At 38.0% G+C, this 15879-nt stretch overlaps 1 protein-coding gene across 3 annotated transcripts in view; it reads left to right on the top strand.

Annotated features, from left to right (window-relative positions):
- NDST3 (N-deacetylase and N-sulfotransferase 3) overlaps window positions 1–15879 on the top strand; it is a 174448-nt gene that overhangs the window by 9615 nt on the left and 148954 nt on the right. For all 3 annotated transcript variants that reach the window (XM_013964458.2, XM_005681278.2, XM_018049185.1), the window contains exon 2: window positions 2678–3822. In XM_013964458.2, the coding sequence (XP_013819912.2) occupies window positions 2800–3822 (1023 nt within the window). In that variant the 5' untranslated portion in view covers window positions 2678–2799. The remainder of the gene's footprint in view (window positions 1–2677; window positions 3823–15879) is intronic.

The raw sequence follows: 15879 nt of genomic DNA, 5'->3' as shown, positions 1-15879 counted from the left end.
AACTTTGATAGGTTTCTCATAACTACCCTACACAGTGAGAGCAAATACACCTCACCACCCTGTCTCATCACAGGTAAGAATTTTATGAATTACATGCCTTTCACTTCTGGCAATAGGAATAAACTATGAGACACTGCTATCTGAACTGCAAAAAGTGAGAACGGGTTTTGTATCCACTCAGAAACACTTCACAGCTAGAACTAAAACAGGGGCCTAGAGAGATGTGAGATTTTACATCCTGCTATTGTACCACAGACTATTATATTATGCATAAACATGTACCTAACTTTAAAAGTGCAATTACTTTTCAAAATGAAATAGCTACAGTTAACAATGAAAACTCTCAGTTGTCCTGGTAATTTGGATTTGCTTGAATTACATCTAAACCTGTGGGGAAATGTTTAAAAGAGTAGGATTTCTTTTGGAACATGTCAGATCCCTTAATGGCGTTTCTCTCGGCCAAGGGTGGTGTCCCATAGACCTTCGGTGGCATATGAAGTTCAGCACCTCCTTTCTTTGCAGCTGTCCCTCAGACTCATCCATGCCATGTTCTGTCTGCTCTGTGCTCACTAAACAGTTTGTGCTTGGACTGTGAGAAATGAGCCTGCACTGGCTTGCCAGAGTTGCTCTCACACTGCCCTGCGATATCGTCTACATTCTTGATTAATTCATTTTATTTCCCAAATAAGGAAAATTTAATGCTTCCCTACAAGGCTTTCTTAACAACAAACTTCTATGTTATCTAATGTCTATGATCTGAGTTACCCATATTTATGCAATTTACTTTTTAGGTATTCCTTACTCTTTCCTTCAACTCTTCAGTGTCCCTTGCCCAATACTGTACTCATTCCTCCTCTGTAAAATCCCCTCTGTCTCAAATGCCCATTCATTTACCCTCATCCCTCAAGGCTCTGCCAAAATCCAACCCCTCCCCGCACTGCAGACACCCCCACTTGCCGTGCTGTCTTTGTTTTCTCTCATCCTGTAATAGGCATTTGTCTCTAATCAACAATCCATACATTACTGTTTGCATTCAAATTACTGTCTCTACCTTATAATCTGGGACCCTTTAAAGAAATTCATTCTACTGATGATTTATATTTGAAATAAAAAGATAGTCATCTCATAATTACTTGAATGAATGATATAGTTTCCCTAAATATTTGAGTGAATAAAGTATGATATATAATTTATAGAATAAGTAAGATATTTATCCTATAAGTATTCTGCAATTATAGATTGTTATATTATTCATAAAAATAAACATATTACTCAGAATATTCCTCACTGATTATTTCACAGGTGAATATCACAGAATTTTAGAGCCAGAATGTTTTTTCTTTTCCCAAACTTTTTTATTTTTAATTGAAGTAAAATTACTTCACAATATTGCATTGGCCTCTGCCATACATCCACATGAATCAACCATAGGCACCCCTCTTTCGCTTCCCTCTCACCTCCCAGCCCTTCCCTGCCCTCTCGGTTCTTACAGAGCTCCAGTTTGCATTCCCTGAGTCACACAGCAAATTCCCATGATCTGTTTTACACATGGTAGTGCATATGCTTCCCTGTTACTCTCTCCATTCATTCCCCCCTCGCCTTCTTCCCGCTCCGCCTGTGTCCTAAGTCTGTTTGCTATGTCTGCAGATCCACTGTTGCCCTGCAAATAGGTCCTTCAATACCATCTTTCTAGATTCCATATATATGCGTTACAATATACGATTTTTTTCTTTCTGATTTACTTCATCTGTATAATAGAGAGCCAGAATGTTCTTAGTGATCATTTATTCTAACCTTATCATTTTCCTGAGAAGGTACCAGGGCCAAAGTGACAATTAATACTAGACAGAAGTGTAATAAACCCTAATCTTATGAAGAACGTCAACTGAGGTATTCTCCATTAGTGCTTTCAGCTATCGTACAGCTAGCTTTCATCCTGTCTTATGGGCAATAATAAAATCTTTCTTAATATTTTTTATATGCCATGATATTTCCTTGAAAATTGCCAGGACCATAAGAACTAATAAACTTCTGCTCTAAAAAGCACCCATATTTCTTTCTTGTTATTTTTCAAAAGTTACTGAATTTTTCAAAGGTTACTAAGACTTGAAAAAGAATTGAAATTATAATATAACAAAGTATTTCACGAAGTTGCAGTTGTTTTCATTATGTTTTTAAAAAACATTTTATAGTACTTTTTATATAATTACTGAGGTTTTCTAAAAAGCAGAAACTAGTGTCTTAATTGTAGCATTTAATGAAATACATCCAAACTTTTATGAATTTTCAGTATATGTAATTAACCACAAATAGTTGGAACCTGTATTGCATGTTGTGACAGCGTATGACTCAGGTGACATCTCTGGCATTCGGTTTATATAATCTATACAATTTGATCCAAAGTTCAAGGAATGAAAGGAAACTCCTTGTTAGTCCAGTGCCTTTTTGTATACTGGGGGTAGAGACCTCTGTTCAGTGGAGTTCTTCCCTCTTTCCATTCCTCCTTTGTCCTCATTCAGATTTGGGAGAAGAAAAGATACGTTTTCTTAATTAGCAGACACCAATTCATCTGCCTAACAGGTTGCCACTTGTGCCAGTCACCAGGATAAAAACTTGCTCATTTTAATGCTGCAGATTGAATGTTTAATATTCTATTGTATCTTATTCTACTTTTCAGACTATATTTTCTGTGAGTCCTGATCAAGTGACACAAATGTGCTGCAATGGTGACATAAACTATTGACTGAAACTGGAAAAGTATCAGAAACATCATCTGTTCTTTTCTTCTTTCATTTTTTTATGGTGCTTCTGTTGGAACAGTCTGAGGAAAGTATATGCAACATGAGTTTTATCATGAAGCTGCACAGACACTTTCAAAGGACAGTGATTCTGCTTGCCACATTCTGTATGGTGAGCATTATTATTTCTGCTTACTATCTGTACAGTGGCTACAAACAGGAAAATGAACTGTCTGAGATGGCTTTAGAAGTAGATTGTGGGGACTTGCAGCACCTACCATACCGGCTGATGGACGTGAAGCCAGCGAAGCTCTCTGATGCCTCGAGGACAGACACCACGGTCCTGGTGTTTGTGGAGAGCCAGTACTCATCGCTTGGTCAAGACATCATTATGATTCTAGAATCCAGTAGATTCCAGTATCACATTGAAATTGCTCCTGGCAAAGGGGATCTTCCAGCGCTTACGGAAAAATCTAGAGGCAAATATAGTCTCATTATTTATGAGAACATTTTAAAGTATATACATATGGACGCTTGGAATCGAAGTCTTTTAGATAAATACTGTGTTGAATATGGTGTGGGTGTCATTGGATTCCACAGAACTAGTGAGAAGAGCCCACAGAGCTTTCAGTTGAAAGGCTTCCCTTTTTCTGTATATGGAAGCCTTGCAGTAAAAGATTGCTGTATTAATCCTCATTCTCCATTGCTTCACGTGACCAAATCTTCTAAGCTTGAGAAAGGTTCTTTACCTGGAACTGACTGGACTGTTTTCCATATTAATCACTCAGCCTACCAACCAGTAATATTTGCCAAAGTAAAGACCCCAGAAAACCTGTCTCCTCCCATCTCTAAAGGTGCTTTTTACGCCACTGTCATACATGACCTGGGGCTCCATGATGGAATTCAAAGAGTTCTCTTTGGCAACAATTTGAACTTTTGGTTGCACAAGCTTATCTTCATAGATGCTGTTTCCTTCTTATCAGGGAAGAGGCTTACTTTGTCCTTGGACAGGTACATTCTCGTGGATATTGATGATATTTTTGTGGGAAAGGAAGGAACAAGAATGAACACCAATGATGTTAAGGTAAGGCTCTTTATCTCAAAGTATGGTTCATCTCTCAGTAGGTTTGTCTGGGGGTAAGGGATTTCCTGGGACAGAGGATTTTTATTTTACTGGGAAATTCTTAGGCAAACTGGGATGAGTTGTCTACCCTCAGCTATTTTTGAGATACAGGGATATATCTCAGTCCCAGAACAACTAAGTAGATAATCCATTTTTCTCTGAATCAAGAAAAAAATGAAGAGTGTACTAAAGGATTGAGTTTGGCAGAGTCCTGAAATGCATTTCTGTGTGTAATCAAAGCTACAGGATAGAAACCACTCTGTTTAATTACTTTCCAGAAACTGTCTACTTCTGCAAATGATTATGAATCTGAGACATTAGTCCATTTAAATATGAAATCATGGTGAATTTGTTTTAATGAAAATAAATACTCCCACAAATTTTCAAGATTTAAAGATCTCATAAGTAGCAAGTTCAGATGTTTTGGGAAGTTAAATGTACAACTCATTTTCTCTTATTACTTTTTTTGAAACTCTGAAAATCAACACTACTAAATGTGGAGAGTTATGACTATATAAGCATACTTATTCACATACACATAAGGATTTACATTAATTGTCAAAATTCATTGAACTTCTGGTTCATACATGAAACCTAGCATGCAACATTTATATTGGATTAGATTTCTCATTACATAAACTGCTGCCCTTAGATAGAAAATGATTATTTGAAGATAGTTGATTATCATTGTGAAGGTATTTTATTACAAAATGTGACTGGCTGTTTAATATTAATGGAATTTAAAATTAAAATGATCTACATTCATCTTAGTTTCACATTCAAAATGCCATTGGATTCTATCTCTGTTATACTACATATTGATTTCACATAAAAGTGAAAGGAAAAATTTGATACATAATTTTTTATTCTAAACAGTTTTGACCTTTTGGTAAAATACAGAGTACTGAATCAGATGGAAAAAAAGTCTTGAAACTGCGTTCTTTTCTCCAGACACTGAGCATCTGGCAAATAATAGTAATGTTCATCACACTACTTAAATGAGCTAAGGATACCAGAAGGACTATTAAATGTTACCATAGGAGTGTGAAGACTGAAAAGGAAAACCTTTCATATTCTTGGTAATATTTTAGACTCTTCCTTTTGAGTCAATATAATATAAATTAATTAATTAAAAAGTTGTGCTCAAGTTTTCATTAGTCTTTTGTTTTTGTTTTTTTTTTTTAAATTTTAAAATCTTTTATTCTTACATGCATTCCCAAACATGAACCCCCCTCCCACCTCCCTCCCCATAACATCTCTCTGGGTCATCCCCATGCACCAGCTCCAAGCAAAAGTGTAGCTAAATTAAAACTGAGCTGGTAGTTTAAACATTTATTATGTCCTTCAAAATTATAAACAATATATAATTATTTCTAATTTTTCCATTCTAAAATATTATGATAAAAATGTTTTAAGGCTTTATATCTGAAATATGTCTTTAAAACTGCCAAAATATGTTCTTATGTCATTTAAAAATAAGTAAGATAAATCTCCAAATTTTTATGAAACTCTACTATATTCTCTAAAATTATGCAAAATGCCTTTGGTGCTCTTAAGGTTAAGCCATTTTTTTGTTTTTAATTTGGGTCTGGGCTAATTTATTTAAGGAACTATTTAACAATAATGGGCTCAGATATTTGAATGCCCTATGATGCTGTGATTAATTAGGAACTGCTGATCCTAAAACTACACAACCAAAAGGGAATGAGGGAAGGATCACAAGTCTGAATGCCAAATTCAAAGCCAGGTATCAATAACTTCCTTCTTACTTTTGCAATATCTATAATATAGAGGGAAAAGGAATAAAAATTATATGAGTAATGATAAATTAAAAAGTGCATACAGAACTAGGAAAATATTTTTGTTAGATTTGTTACTTACTCCAGTTAAATAAGATGTTTGTAAAGAAAAGCTTAAGGCAGAAAACTAGTTACATTGCTGCTGAACTTCTTGACAGCAAAAGAAAGAATACCAGTCTACTTCCCTGGTTTATTTGTCTTAAGATAAAAAACTAAAACTTTACTGAATAAATTCAGTAAGAATTTAACATTGTAAAATATTTTATGAATTGCTCACATTTAGATAGGAATATACTTTCTAACCAACCTAAAGGCTTAAAAGAAAGTATGTTGTGAATTCTTTGATTTTGAACTACTAAGTTGTATCTGTGATTGTGTCTCAAAACATTGGTCTGAACATAGTCATTCACCCATTCATTCATTCACTGATTCATTCTGTAGCTGGTTATTAAGCATGTCCTGCATGTGAAATATTTTTGGTGATATGTAGATAGAGTGAAAGTCGCTCAGTTGTGTCTGACTCCTTGCAACCCCATGGACTATTCAGTCCGTGGAATTCTCCAGACCAGAATATGGAGTGGGTAACCTTTCCCTTCTCCAGGGAATCTTCCCAGCCCAGGGATGGAACCCAGGTCTCCTGCATTGCAGGCAGATTCTTTACCAGCTAAGCTACCAGCAAAGCCCAAGAATACTGGAGTGGGTAGTCTATCCCTTCTCCAGTGAATCTTCTCAACCCAGGAATAAAACCAGGGTCTGCTGCATTGCAGGTGGATTCTTTCCCAACTGAGCTATCAGGGAAGCCCAATATAAAAGTGAAAGTGAAATAGAACAATAGAATCATACACCTTGGTCTTATCTCATTAGAAGGGAGGGTAGAGAGAGTACAGTTAGAGAAGTTCAGAAAGCACATGGTTGAAAAAAGTGCTGAGCATCTTCCTGCTTAGCACTTGGTACTGCCGTATTACATGCCAGCCATGGAGTCAGGCACTGGGGACACAAAGACTAATAAAGCAGGGCTCCCCCTTATTCGGTATACCGCTGTCTTGTTAGGGATGGGGTGGGAGTGATAAATACATAGGTAGCTTGCAATTTGGTGAGCACAATAGTAAAGGTGCCTGTGTGGTTTTATGTAAGTAATGTCGTGTGAAACACCTATACTGTGTGCTGTATACCATAGCTATTAAGTCCTACTAAGCAGGGCAGATTGAGAAGGCAAATCTGTAGTGATAGGATGATTTGAGAGGCTGTAGCGATGATATTCTTGGACAAGGAAATGGCAACCCACTCCAGTGTTCTTTCGTGGAGAATCCCAGGGATGGGAAAGCCTGGTGGGCTGCCGTCTATGGGGTCGCACAGAGCTGGACATGACTGAAGCGACTTAGCAGTAGCAGCGATGATATTCAGACAAAAGAAGATTTCTTAAAACTAGGAAATGAGAATAAGGATGGAGAAGGAATGACCAATTTAAGAACTCTATAGAAGGTAAAACTGAACAACTTAGTAGTAACTGGGTCATTGGAGATGAAAGGGAATGTAACCAAGAATGACATTAAGGCTTTCAGCATAGCTGAACAGAGTTTCCACATGGTCCAGCACTCCCTCTCCTGGGCGTGTACCCAGACACATCTGTAATTCATAAAGGTACATGCACACGACCGCTGCGTTCATAGCAGCACCGTTTACAATAGCCAAGATATGAAAATAACTTAAATGTCTGTCAACAGATGAATGAATAAAGATGTGGTATATAAGGACAATGGAATCTTATTCAGTCGTTAAAAATAATGAAATAGTGTCCTTTGCAGCAACACGGATGGACCTAGAGATGATCATAATAAGAGAAGTCAGAAAGGCAAAGACATATCACTTATATGCGGAATCTAAAATACAACACAGATGGATATATCTATGAAACAGATTCACAGACATAGAGAACAGACTGGGGAAGGACTGGGAGTTTGAGATTATCAGATGCAAACTATGATATGTACAATGGATGGACATCAAGGTGCTACTGTGTAACATAGGGAACTATATTCAGTATCCTGGGATAAATCATATTGGAAAAAATATGAAAAAGAATATTTATATGTACAACTGAATCACTTTGCTATACAGTGGAAAACACAATATTGTAAATCAACTATACCTAAATAAAAAATTTTTTTTAGTTAAAAGATTTCTAGCATAGTTGAATAACAGTTGATTATTCCAACAACAAAGAGGAGACAGCAAGAAGGTCATTGGAAGTCATGGTAAAAATTTCAGTTTTATTGATGTGCATCTGGGGCATACAGGTACACAGATGTTTAACAAGTAGTTGGCTCACTAGAGAAGTCTGGGTAGCAAGTGTAGTTTTTGAAGTTACCGTGCTGTGTAAGGGATGGTTCAAAGCAAGAAAGTATGTGAGATCAACCAAGGAAAATGTTTATAGAGTGATAAGAAAAAAAGATAAAAAGATCGAGTACAGAATCTTGAGGAAAATCATCTTTCAGAAAACAAGCATAGAGAGATAATCCCATGAATAAGAGTCCAAAAAAACAGTCAGAGATTTGAAAGTTATTATGCTATACAAGCCTTGGGAGTAAAGGGCTTCAGTGAGGCTGTGAACAGCAATATAAAATCTATTATCAGGGTCCACTGAGGTAAGAACTGGCAAGTTTCCTTTGGCAAAAGATACAGGTCACTGGGGACTCTTATAAAAATCCAGGGTAACAGAAACACAGCTGAAGTAAATTCAGGAGTAAATTTAAGGTTTAAGATATGAAGAAGGAGAGCATGGAATGCTCAGCAGAGAAATTTTGATATAAAAGAGAGGAGAAATTAGCTGGAGTGTGGACTGGAGTTCAAGTGACCAGCCATCCTGGTTTGCTTAGACTAGAGGCATTCAAGGCTACACCTCAGTCCCAGGCAGACTGGAATGATGGATCTCCCTAACTAACTAGGGTAAGGGAAAGATATTTTCCTAGGAAGGAAGATCCAAGAGCTGGTGGTCTAAGAAAAGGTCATGGATGCAGTGGTTAATAGTCCATACTTAACAGAAATATTTTCATCAAGCTCTTTTATTGAATTATTACCACTAAAAAACAATATTATATGGTCCCTATTTTATGTATTAGGAAAACTGAAAGGAATGTGAGAAAATTGAAGGTGACGTACTGTGAAGTCTCTTACAAAATTAGAAGGACGGTGCATATCACATAAATTTTAACAAGAATGCTAATCACTGCAAAAGTGCTTTTTTAGCTCACATGGAACAAAAAAACTGTTTCCTCATTTAATTGGGAGATAGGAATTAGCAATGCAGTGTCAATGTTTACCTGCCTTGCTATTGAATAATATGAGCACATTTCCAAGAGCCTCAAAGCTAAGAAGAAACTGTGACATAGCACAAAACACATGACTCTTCCAGAGGAAGAGAATAAATAACAAATCTAAGGGATTGTCTTCATTAGTTACAGGGCTATGCCACAAGCCACAGCCCTTAAAGAACCAAAGAACATACTAAATAGTTTAGACATTAAAATATGCTTCATAGAGGCAGTATTACGTTCAGTAAAATTGAAGTCAGGATGTGTGTGTGTGTGTGTGTGTCTGTGTGTAATTGGTCTATATGGATAAGACATATCTCAAATTTACCTTGGGCTAGTTTTGTGATGTTAGAAAATTCAAGTTCCTAGTGTTCTAAGATCTGTCCTCAAACTTCCTGAGACTAGTGGTTCTTGGGGGAAAAAAGCTTTTTGGAGAAGGAAAGTGATATATAAATAGATGCTTCTCCCATTAAAGCATTTTGAAGTTCTACATGAAAGCCCAGCATGATGGAGTGAATACTAACAATTTAAATTCTCTCCTAGAAGAATGAATTCACTCTTGGCCTAAGATTCATTATACCTTTAGACTCAGACCACACCATGTAACGTTTTAGCCTTAAGATAGATGGGAAGTGGAACGGCGGAGGCTCTGGTAGCAGTGGTCTTATGGGTTTCACTGAACTCTGCATTTGGGCTCTCAGCAGATAAAAAAACCGCGCATCACTCTCACGGCTACGTCTCTCCCTCCTCCTCTTTCTTGCACACACGCTCTTTCCGATTTTGACAGACTTTCTAACATCTGTGAGAGAATGAAGACCCAGCCCGGCCGTGTCCCAGGCACACTGAACAGGGGCCTGAGCACGGGTAGAGGGGCTCAGCAACCTCCCCTTGTCACAGAACCCTTCCTTCTCTTTTTCACACTGCACTCTTTCTTAGTTTGGCTGTTTGTCGATTGCCCCTTACATTTCGTAAGTGGCCTCTTGAGAGGACAGCTCTTCAGTCTTTAATAAAATGCTCTGAGTGATTTTATCATTTTTCTTGCTAACGGAAGGTCCCAGACTGCTTAAGGCAAAGAAAGTGCTGCAAACAGAAGTAGGAAGCCGTAAAGCTTTGAGAAGTCAGAGTATCAGGCTCAGAGGACAGACCTGGCAGGCTCCTCAGTCGTGCAGGGTTGCTGACACCCCGGAGGCTGAAACTGGAAGCTTCAGTGAAGGGGAGCTTCATGCTGCCTGACTTCACCCTCCGACAAGAACCTTCCCTGCCCCAGCTGAGGTCAAGCCAGAGGCTTCATAAAGTCACTGAAAAAGAACCTACATGCCAGACGTTTGCAGGGAAAAGGCAACTGCAATCAATTGTTCTGTCCTAAGAAGAAATAGAAGGGCAACAAATTTCTCCAGATAGTTCCTACTGACAGTGCTCTGGATGGATGTCAAGACCTATACCAACCTTTTTCCCCCCATAAACCCATACTTCTCTAATTCCTTTCCATTATCTCTGATGTTTCTTATCTTGTATTTGCTAATATCCACTTTAATTGCATTATCCTCTGGAAGCATGTTTGATACCAACATTTTCTGTCTGCTAGAGTCACTGTATGACTGGATACAGTGTTGCTTATAACAACATATATTGTACAATCAAGGTATATCTATTAGCTCATCTTTGTTACCTGTGTTGTTCAGAGCTTCTATAGTCTTCCTGTTTTGATCTCTTTTTTCTTTTTTTTGGATGAAGGAGAAGGAACAAGTGTACTAACTGATGTTACCAAAGGTGGTGTGTTTAATTCTCCAACTCTGATAGTGGATTGTAAATATATCCCTGTTTTTCTGTCAGTTGTTACCTTGCCTACTTTGAAGCTGTTATTTAAGTGTGTGGTTTATACATATCTATATATTAATTAATATTTTATTATTCTATGGCTACCTTGATAATAGTAGAGCTGCAATCAGCTTTTTTTGGGGGGTACTATTTTAAAATTTTACTTTATCTCATTTTTATATTTGCTCTATCTTCTTTCTTTACATTATGAATCAGGTTTGAAAACAACTCTATGGAATTTTCCTATTTATCTACTATGTCAACATTTGTCTTTTAATTGATATGGTCAGTGTACATACACTTAAATATGATTATCAATGTATATAAAAGTAATTTCGGCTACCTTATTTTGTGCTTTATATTTGTCCCACTTGTTCTGTGTCTTCTTCTCTTTCTGTCCTTTTTTGCTTTTACTGTCTGCTGCTGCTGCTGCTAAGTTGCTTCAGTCGTGTCCGACTCTGTGTGACCCCATGGACTGCAGCCTACCAGGCTCTGCCGTCCTTGGGATTTTCCAGGCAAGAGTACTGTAGTGAGTCGCCATTGCCTCCTCCAGCTTTTACTGTCAGTTTCCTTCTATTTTCTACCCATTTGTAGTTTGTTATATATATATATATGTAGTTTCCACTGTGGCTTCTCCAGAAATTTAAACATATGTGCTAAACCAGTGCTAATATTAATAATCTTACACCTCAGTCAACAAGTGCTGGCTACTTTGTCTCCAATCATGTCTGTTTTCCTTTGACTGATGAGTCGTTCTTTTTTCTAAATTTATTTTATTGAAGTATGTGTGCATGCGTGTTAACTTGCTCCAATCATATCTGACTCTTTGTGACCCTATGGACTGTAGCCTGCCAGGCTCCTCTGTTCATGGGATTCTTCAGGCAAGAATACTAAAGCGGGTTACTAAGCCCTCCACAGGGGATCTTCCTGACTGAGGGATCCAACCCATGTCCCTTACGTCTCCTGCATTGGCAGGCAGGTTCTTTACCACTAGCACCACTTGAGAATCTGATTTACAATGTTGTATTAATTTTTGATGTATAGGAAAGTGATTAAGATACATAGAGATAGATAGAGATGCATCTATATGTATATGTTCTTTTCCATTATGGTTTGTTATAAGATATTAAATATAGTTCCCTGTGCTATACAGTAGGACCTTGTTGTTTATCCATCTTATATAAAATAGTTTGCATCTGCAAATCCCAGACTCCCAATCCTTCCCTCCCTGACCACTCTGATGCGCCATTCATTATGGATGTTAACTGCATTCAGTTCAGTCACTCAGTCGTGTCCGACCAACTCTTTGCGACCCCATGGACTGCATGCCAGGCCTCCCTGTCCGTCACCAACTCCTGGAGTTTACTCAAACTCATGTCCATTGAGTCAGTGATCCCATCCAACCATCTCATCCTCTGTCGTCCCCTTCTCCTCCCACCTTCAGTCTTTCCCAACATCAGGGTCTTTTCAAATGAGTCAGCTCTTCACATCATGTGGCCAAAGTATTGGAGTTTCAGCTTCAGCATCAGTCCTTCCAATGAATATTCAGGACTGACTTCCTTTAGGATGGACTGGCTGGATCTCCTCGCAGTCCAAGGGACTCTAAAGAGTCTTCTCCAACACCACAGTCAAAAGCATCAATTCTTCAGCACTCAGCTATCTTTTTATAGTCCAACTCTCACATCCACACATGACTACTGGAAAAACCATAGCTTTGACTAGATGGATCTTCGTTGGCAAAGTGATATGCTTTTTAATATGCTGTCTAGGTTGATCATAACTTTCCTTCCAAGGAGTAAGCATCTTTTAATTTCATGGCTGCAGTCACCATTTGCAGTGGTTTTGGAGCCCCAAAAATAAAGTTAAATGCCTTGTGTCTTTTAATCCCAGATAGCAGACATTTTGCCTTTACCATCATCATGAGTTAATTAGATTAGCCTAGTCCTTTTCAACAGTTAAGCCAGAGTGATGTCATTAACATACGATTCAGATCATGTCCTTCTGCCTAGAACCCCCCAGTGACTTCCAGTCTCAACCATGATAACTGCCAAAGTTCTTAGTCTCCTCTGCCCTCTCTGAAACTCCCTGATCACGTCCCACTCCGCTCCTCTTCACTCTAATCCCCTCTACGGTCCTTGCTGTTCCAGCTCCTGCTTCAGGGTTTTACACGTGCTGTTCTTTCTGACTTAAGTGCTTTTCCCCAGATTGGTTCATGGCTCACTTGGGTGTGAGCTAACTTGGTTCTTCCTCACTTCTTTCAGGTCTCTATTCAAATGTCACCTTCTCAGTGACATCTTCCTTGACTATTCTTTTTAAAATTGCAACCCCCAAGCCTTCTCATCTTTTCCTGCTAATTTTTTTTCCCTGAAACTTGTGATCATCTATAATGTGCTGAAACTGGCGCATACATGCCCACCAGGTCAACTGTATACATCTCTTCCCAGCTTCAATAACATTGCCAGTAGTTTGGAATTTTGACATGAGGGTAGTATTACCACAAAAAATGGTAAATGATGCAAATTCAGGCTTTTTTCTTTTCAAAGAGCTGGTCTTAAAGGTTTACAGCACACCACTGAAAAGACTCTATGTGATTGCTTATTTTTGTTGGTTTGTGACTTTGGCTACTAAAATGTAAACGCTGTGGGGACAAGAGTTCACTGAGGTATCTCCGGCATCTGGAATTGTGCCTGGCTCTTTATATACCTGTTAAATGACTGAATCACATTCTTCGTGGCCAGAGTATTGGAATTTCAGCTTCTTCGTGGAGCATACCCTTTAGATGTACCTTTAATGAGTGTATTCATGGTAAACTCTCTCCAATTTTATGGTATGTAAATGTCTTTATTCACTCTTGTCTTTGAAAGATAGTTTTATTGAATTTACAGAGCCTACTTGATGGTTTCTTCATGTATAAACATTGCTGCTCATGTTTGGAAATATAGGGCTCCCTAGAGGTCACCTGAATGTTTGTGGTGGTAAGATGTATTAGAATCCCCCTGGACTCTAATTGTTTTATAGTTGTCAAAAAAGTTAGGCAATTTAGAACTGTTGCTGTGAATGTTTATGAAATGCTTCTCTCCCTTTCTTTTAGTTTGGTAGAATTTATTCCTAAATTTTATATAATGTGATTTATAATATACAGGAAAAGACTCATTCTCAATACTACTGTCAAGGTCAAATAGCCATAGTGCTAGCAACTATGAAGACAATTATATGAAATAAATAATTTTCTGAAAATAATTTTTGGCAGTAACATGGGGAAATAAAATACTTTAGCAAAGGGAAAAACTTTTGTATCCATATTCTACTTCTACTTACATTTATTAAATTTGCTACATTGTGAAATGGAATGTATCTCTATTATTATTAATATCAAGGAGACATTTGTTATACAATGACATCCTAAAAGAATGAGTTCTAAATTATTTAAAGGAGACAAAATGCTATTTCTGAACACCACATGAATACATAAACAGAATATCTGATGACTGCTTACATATTTAAAGGTCTGATGTGGTGACTCCACCTAAGCAGGATAAAGAGCAAGACAATCACAGGTGGTACAAAAGCTCCACCAGGCAATGACAAGCTTGGGGATGAGCAGGAGATGACAAGAGGAAAACTCTCAGTACAGATTTAGGTGCTAGACATATTCAGTCCACTTCAGAAAATCAACATCTACTCCATCAAAGTGCTGTGATAAGGATTTCAAGGGGTATATTGATGAATAATGAAACAGTATTTTTTATAAAGAAAGAGAAGAAAGGACAAAATTTTACTGGGTTCTTCCTTCTTTGGATTGATTTTTCAAATATTGCATGATTCTTAGGATTAAATCAAAACATAAATGGATCTTTTTTTGTATTTTGATGGCTTTATAGGTCCATAAAAGATGCAACTATTTTATAATGATATGTTTAGGGGTACTTAGTTAAGTTCAGTTGCTCAGTCGTGTCCAACTCTCTGCAAACCCAGGGACTGCAGCATGCCAGGCCTCCCTGTCCATCACCAACTCCCAGAGTTCACTCAAACTCATGTCCGTTGAGTCAGTGATGCCATCCAGCCATCTCATCCTCTGTCATCCCCTTATCCTCCCACCTTCAATCTTTCCCAGCATCAGTGTCTTTTCAAATGAGTCAGCTTTTCACATCAGGTGGCCGAAGTACTGGAGTTTCAGCTTCAACATCAGTCCTTCCAATGAATATTCAGGATTTCCCTCCCCGGGACGGACTGGTTGGATCTCCTTGCAGTCCAAGGGACTCTCAAGAGTCTTCGCCAACACCATAGTTCAAAAGCATCAATTCTTCAATGCTCAGCTTTCTTTATAGTCCAACTCTCACATCCATACATGACTATTGGAAAAACCATAGCCTTGACTAGAAGGACCTTTGTTGACAAAGTAACGTCTATACTGTCGAGATTGGTCGTAACTTTTCTCCCAAGGAGTGTCTTTTAATTTCATGGCTGCAGTCACAGTCTGCAGTGATTTTGGAGCCCAGAAAAATAAAGTCTGCCACTGTTTCCATTGTTTCTCCATCTATTTGCCGTGAAATGATGGGACTGGATGCGATGATCTTTGTTTTCTGAATGTTGAGCTTTAAGCCAACTTTTCACTCTCCTCTTTCACTTTCATCAAGAGGGTCTTTAGTTCTTCTTCACTTTCTGCCATAAGGGTGGTGTCATCTGCATATCTGAGGTTATTGATATTTCTCCCGGCAATCTTAATTCCAGCTTGTGCTTCATCCAGCCCAGCGTTTCTCATGATGTATTCTGCATAGAAGTTAAATAAGCACGGTGACAATATACAACCTGATGTACTCCTTTTCCGATTTGGAACCAGTCTGTTGTTCCATGTCCAGTTCTGACTGTTGCTTCCTGACCTGCATACAGATTTCTCAAGAGACAGATCAGGTGGTCCCGTATTCCCATCTCTTTAAGAATTTTCCATAGTTTATTGTATCCACACAGTCAAAGGCTTTGGTATAGTCAATAAAGAAGAAATAGATGTTTTTCTTGAACTTCTTTGCTTTTTCAAGGATCCAGCAGATGTTGGCAAATTGATCTCTAGTTCCTTTGCCTTTTCTAAATCC

This window comes from Capra hircus, chromosome 6 (assembly GCF_001704415.2).
Source record: "Capra hircus breed San Clemente chromosome 6, ASM170441v1, whole genome shotgun sequence".
Classification (NCBI taxonomy): domain Eukaryota; kingdom Metazoa; phylum Chordata; class Mammalia; order Artiodactyla; family Bovidae; genus Capra; species Capra hircus.
Note: the sequence above shows the minus strand (reverse complement) of the source record. Positions and strands in the feature narration are given on the sequence as shown.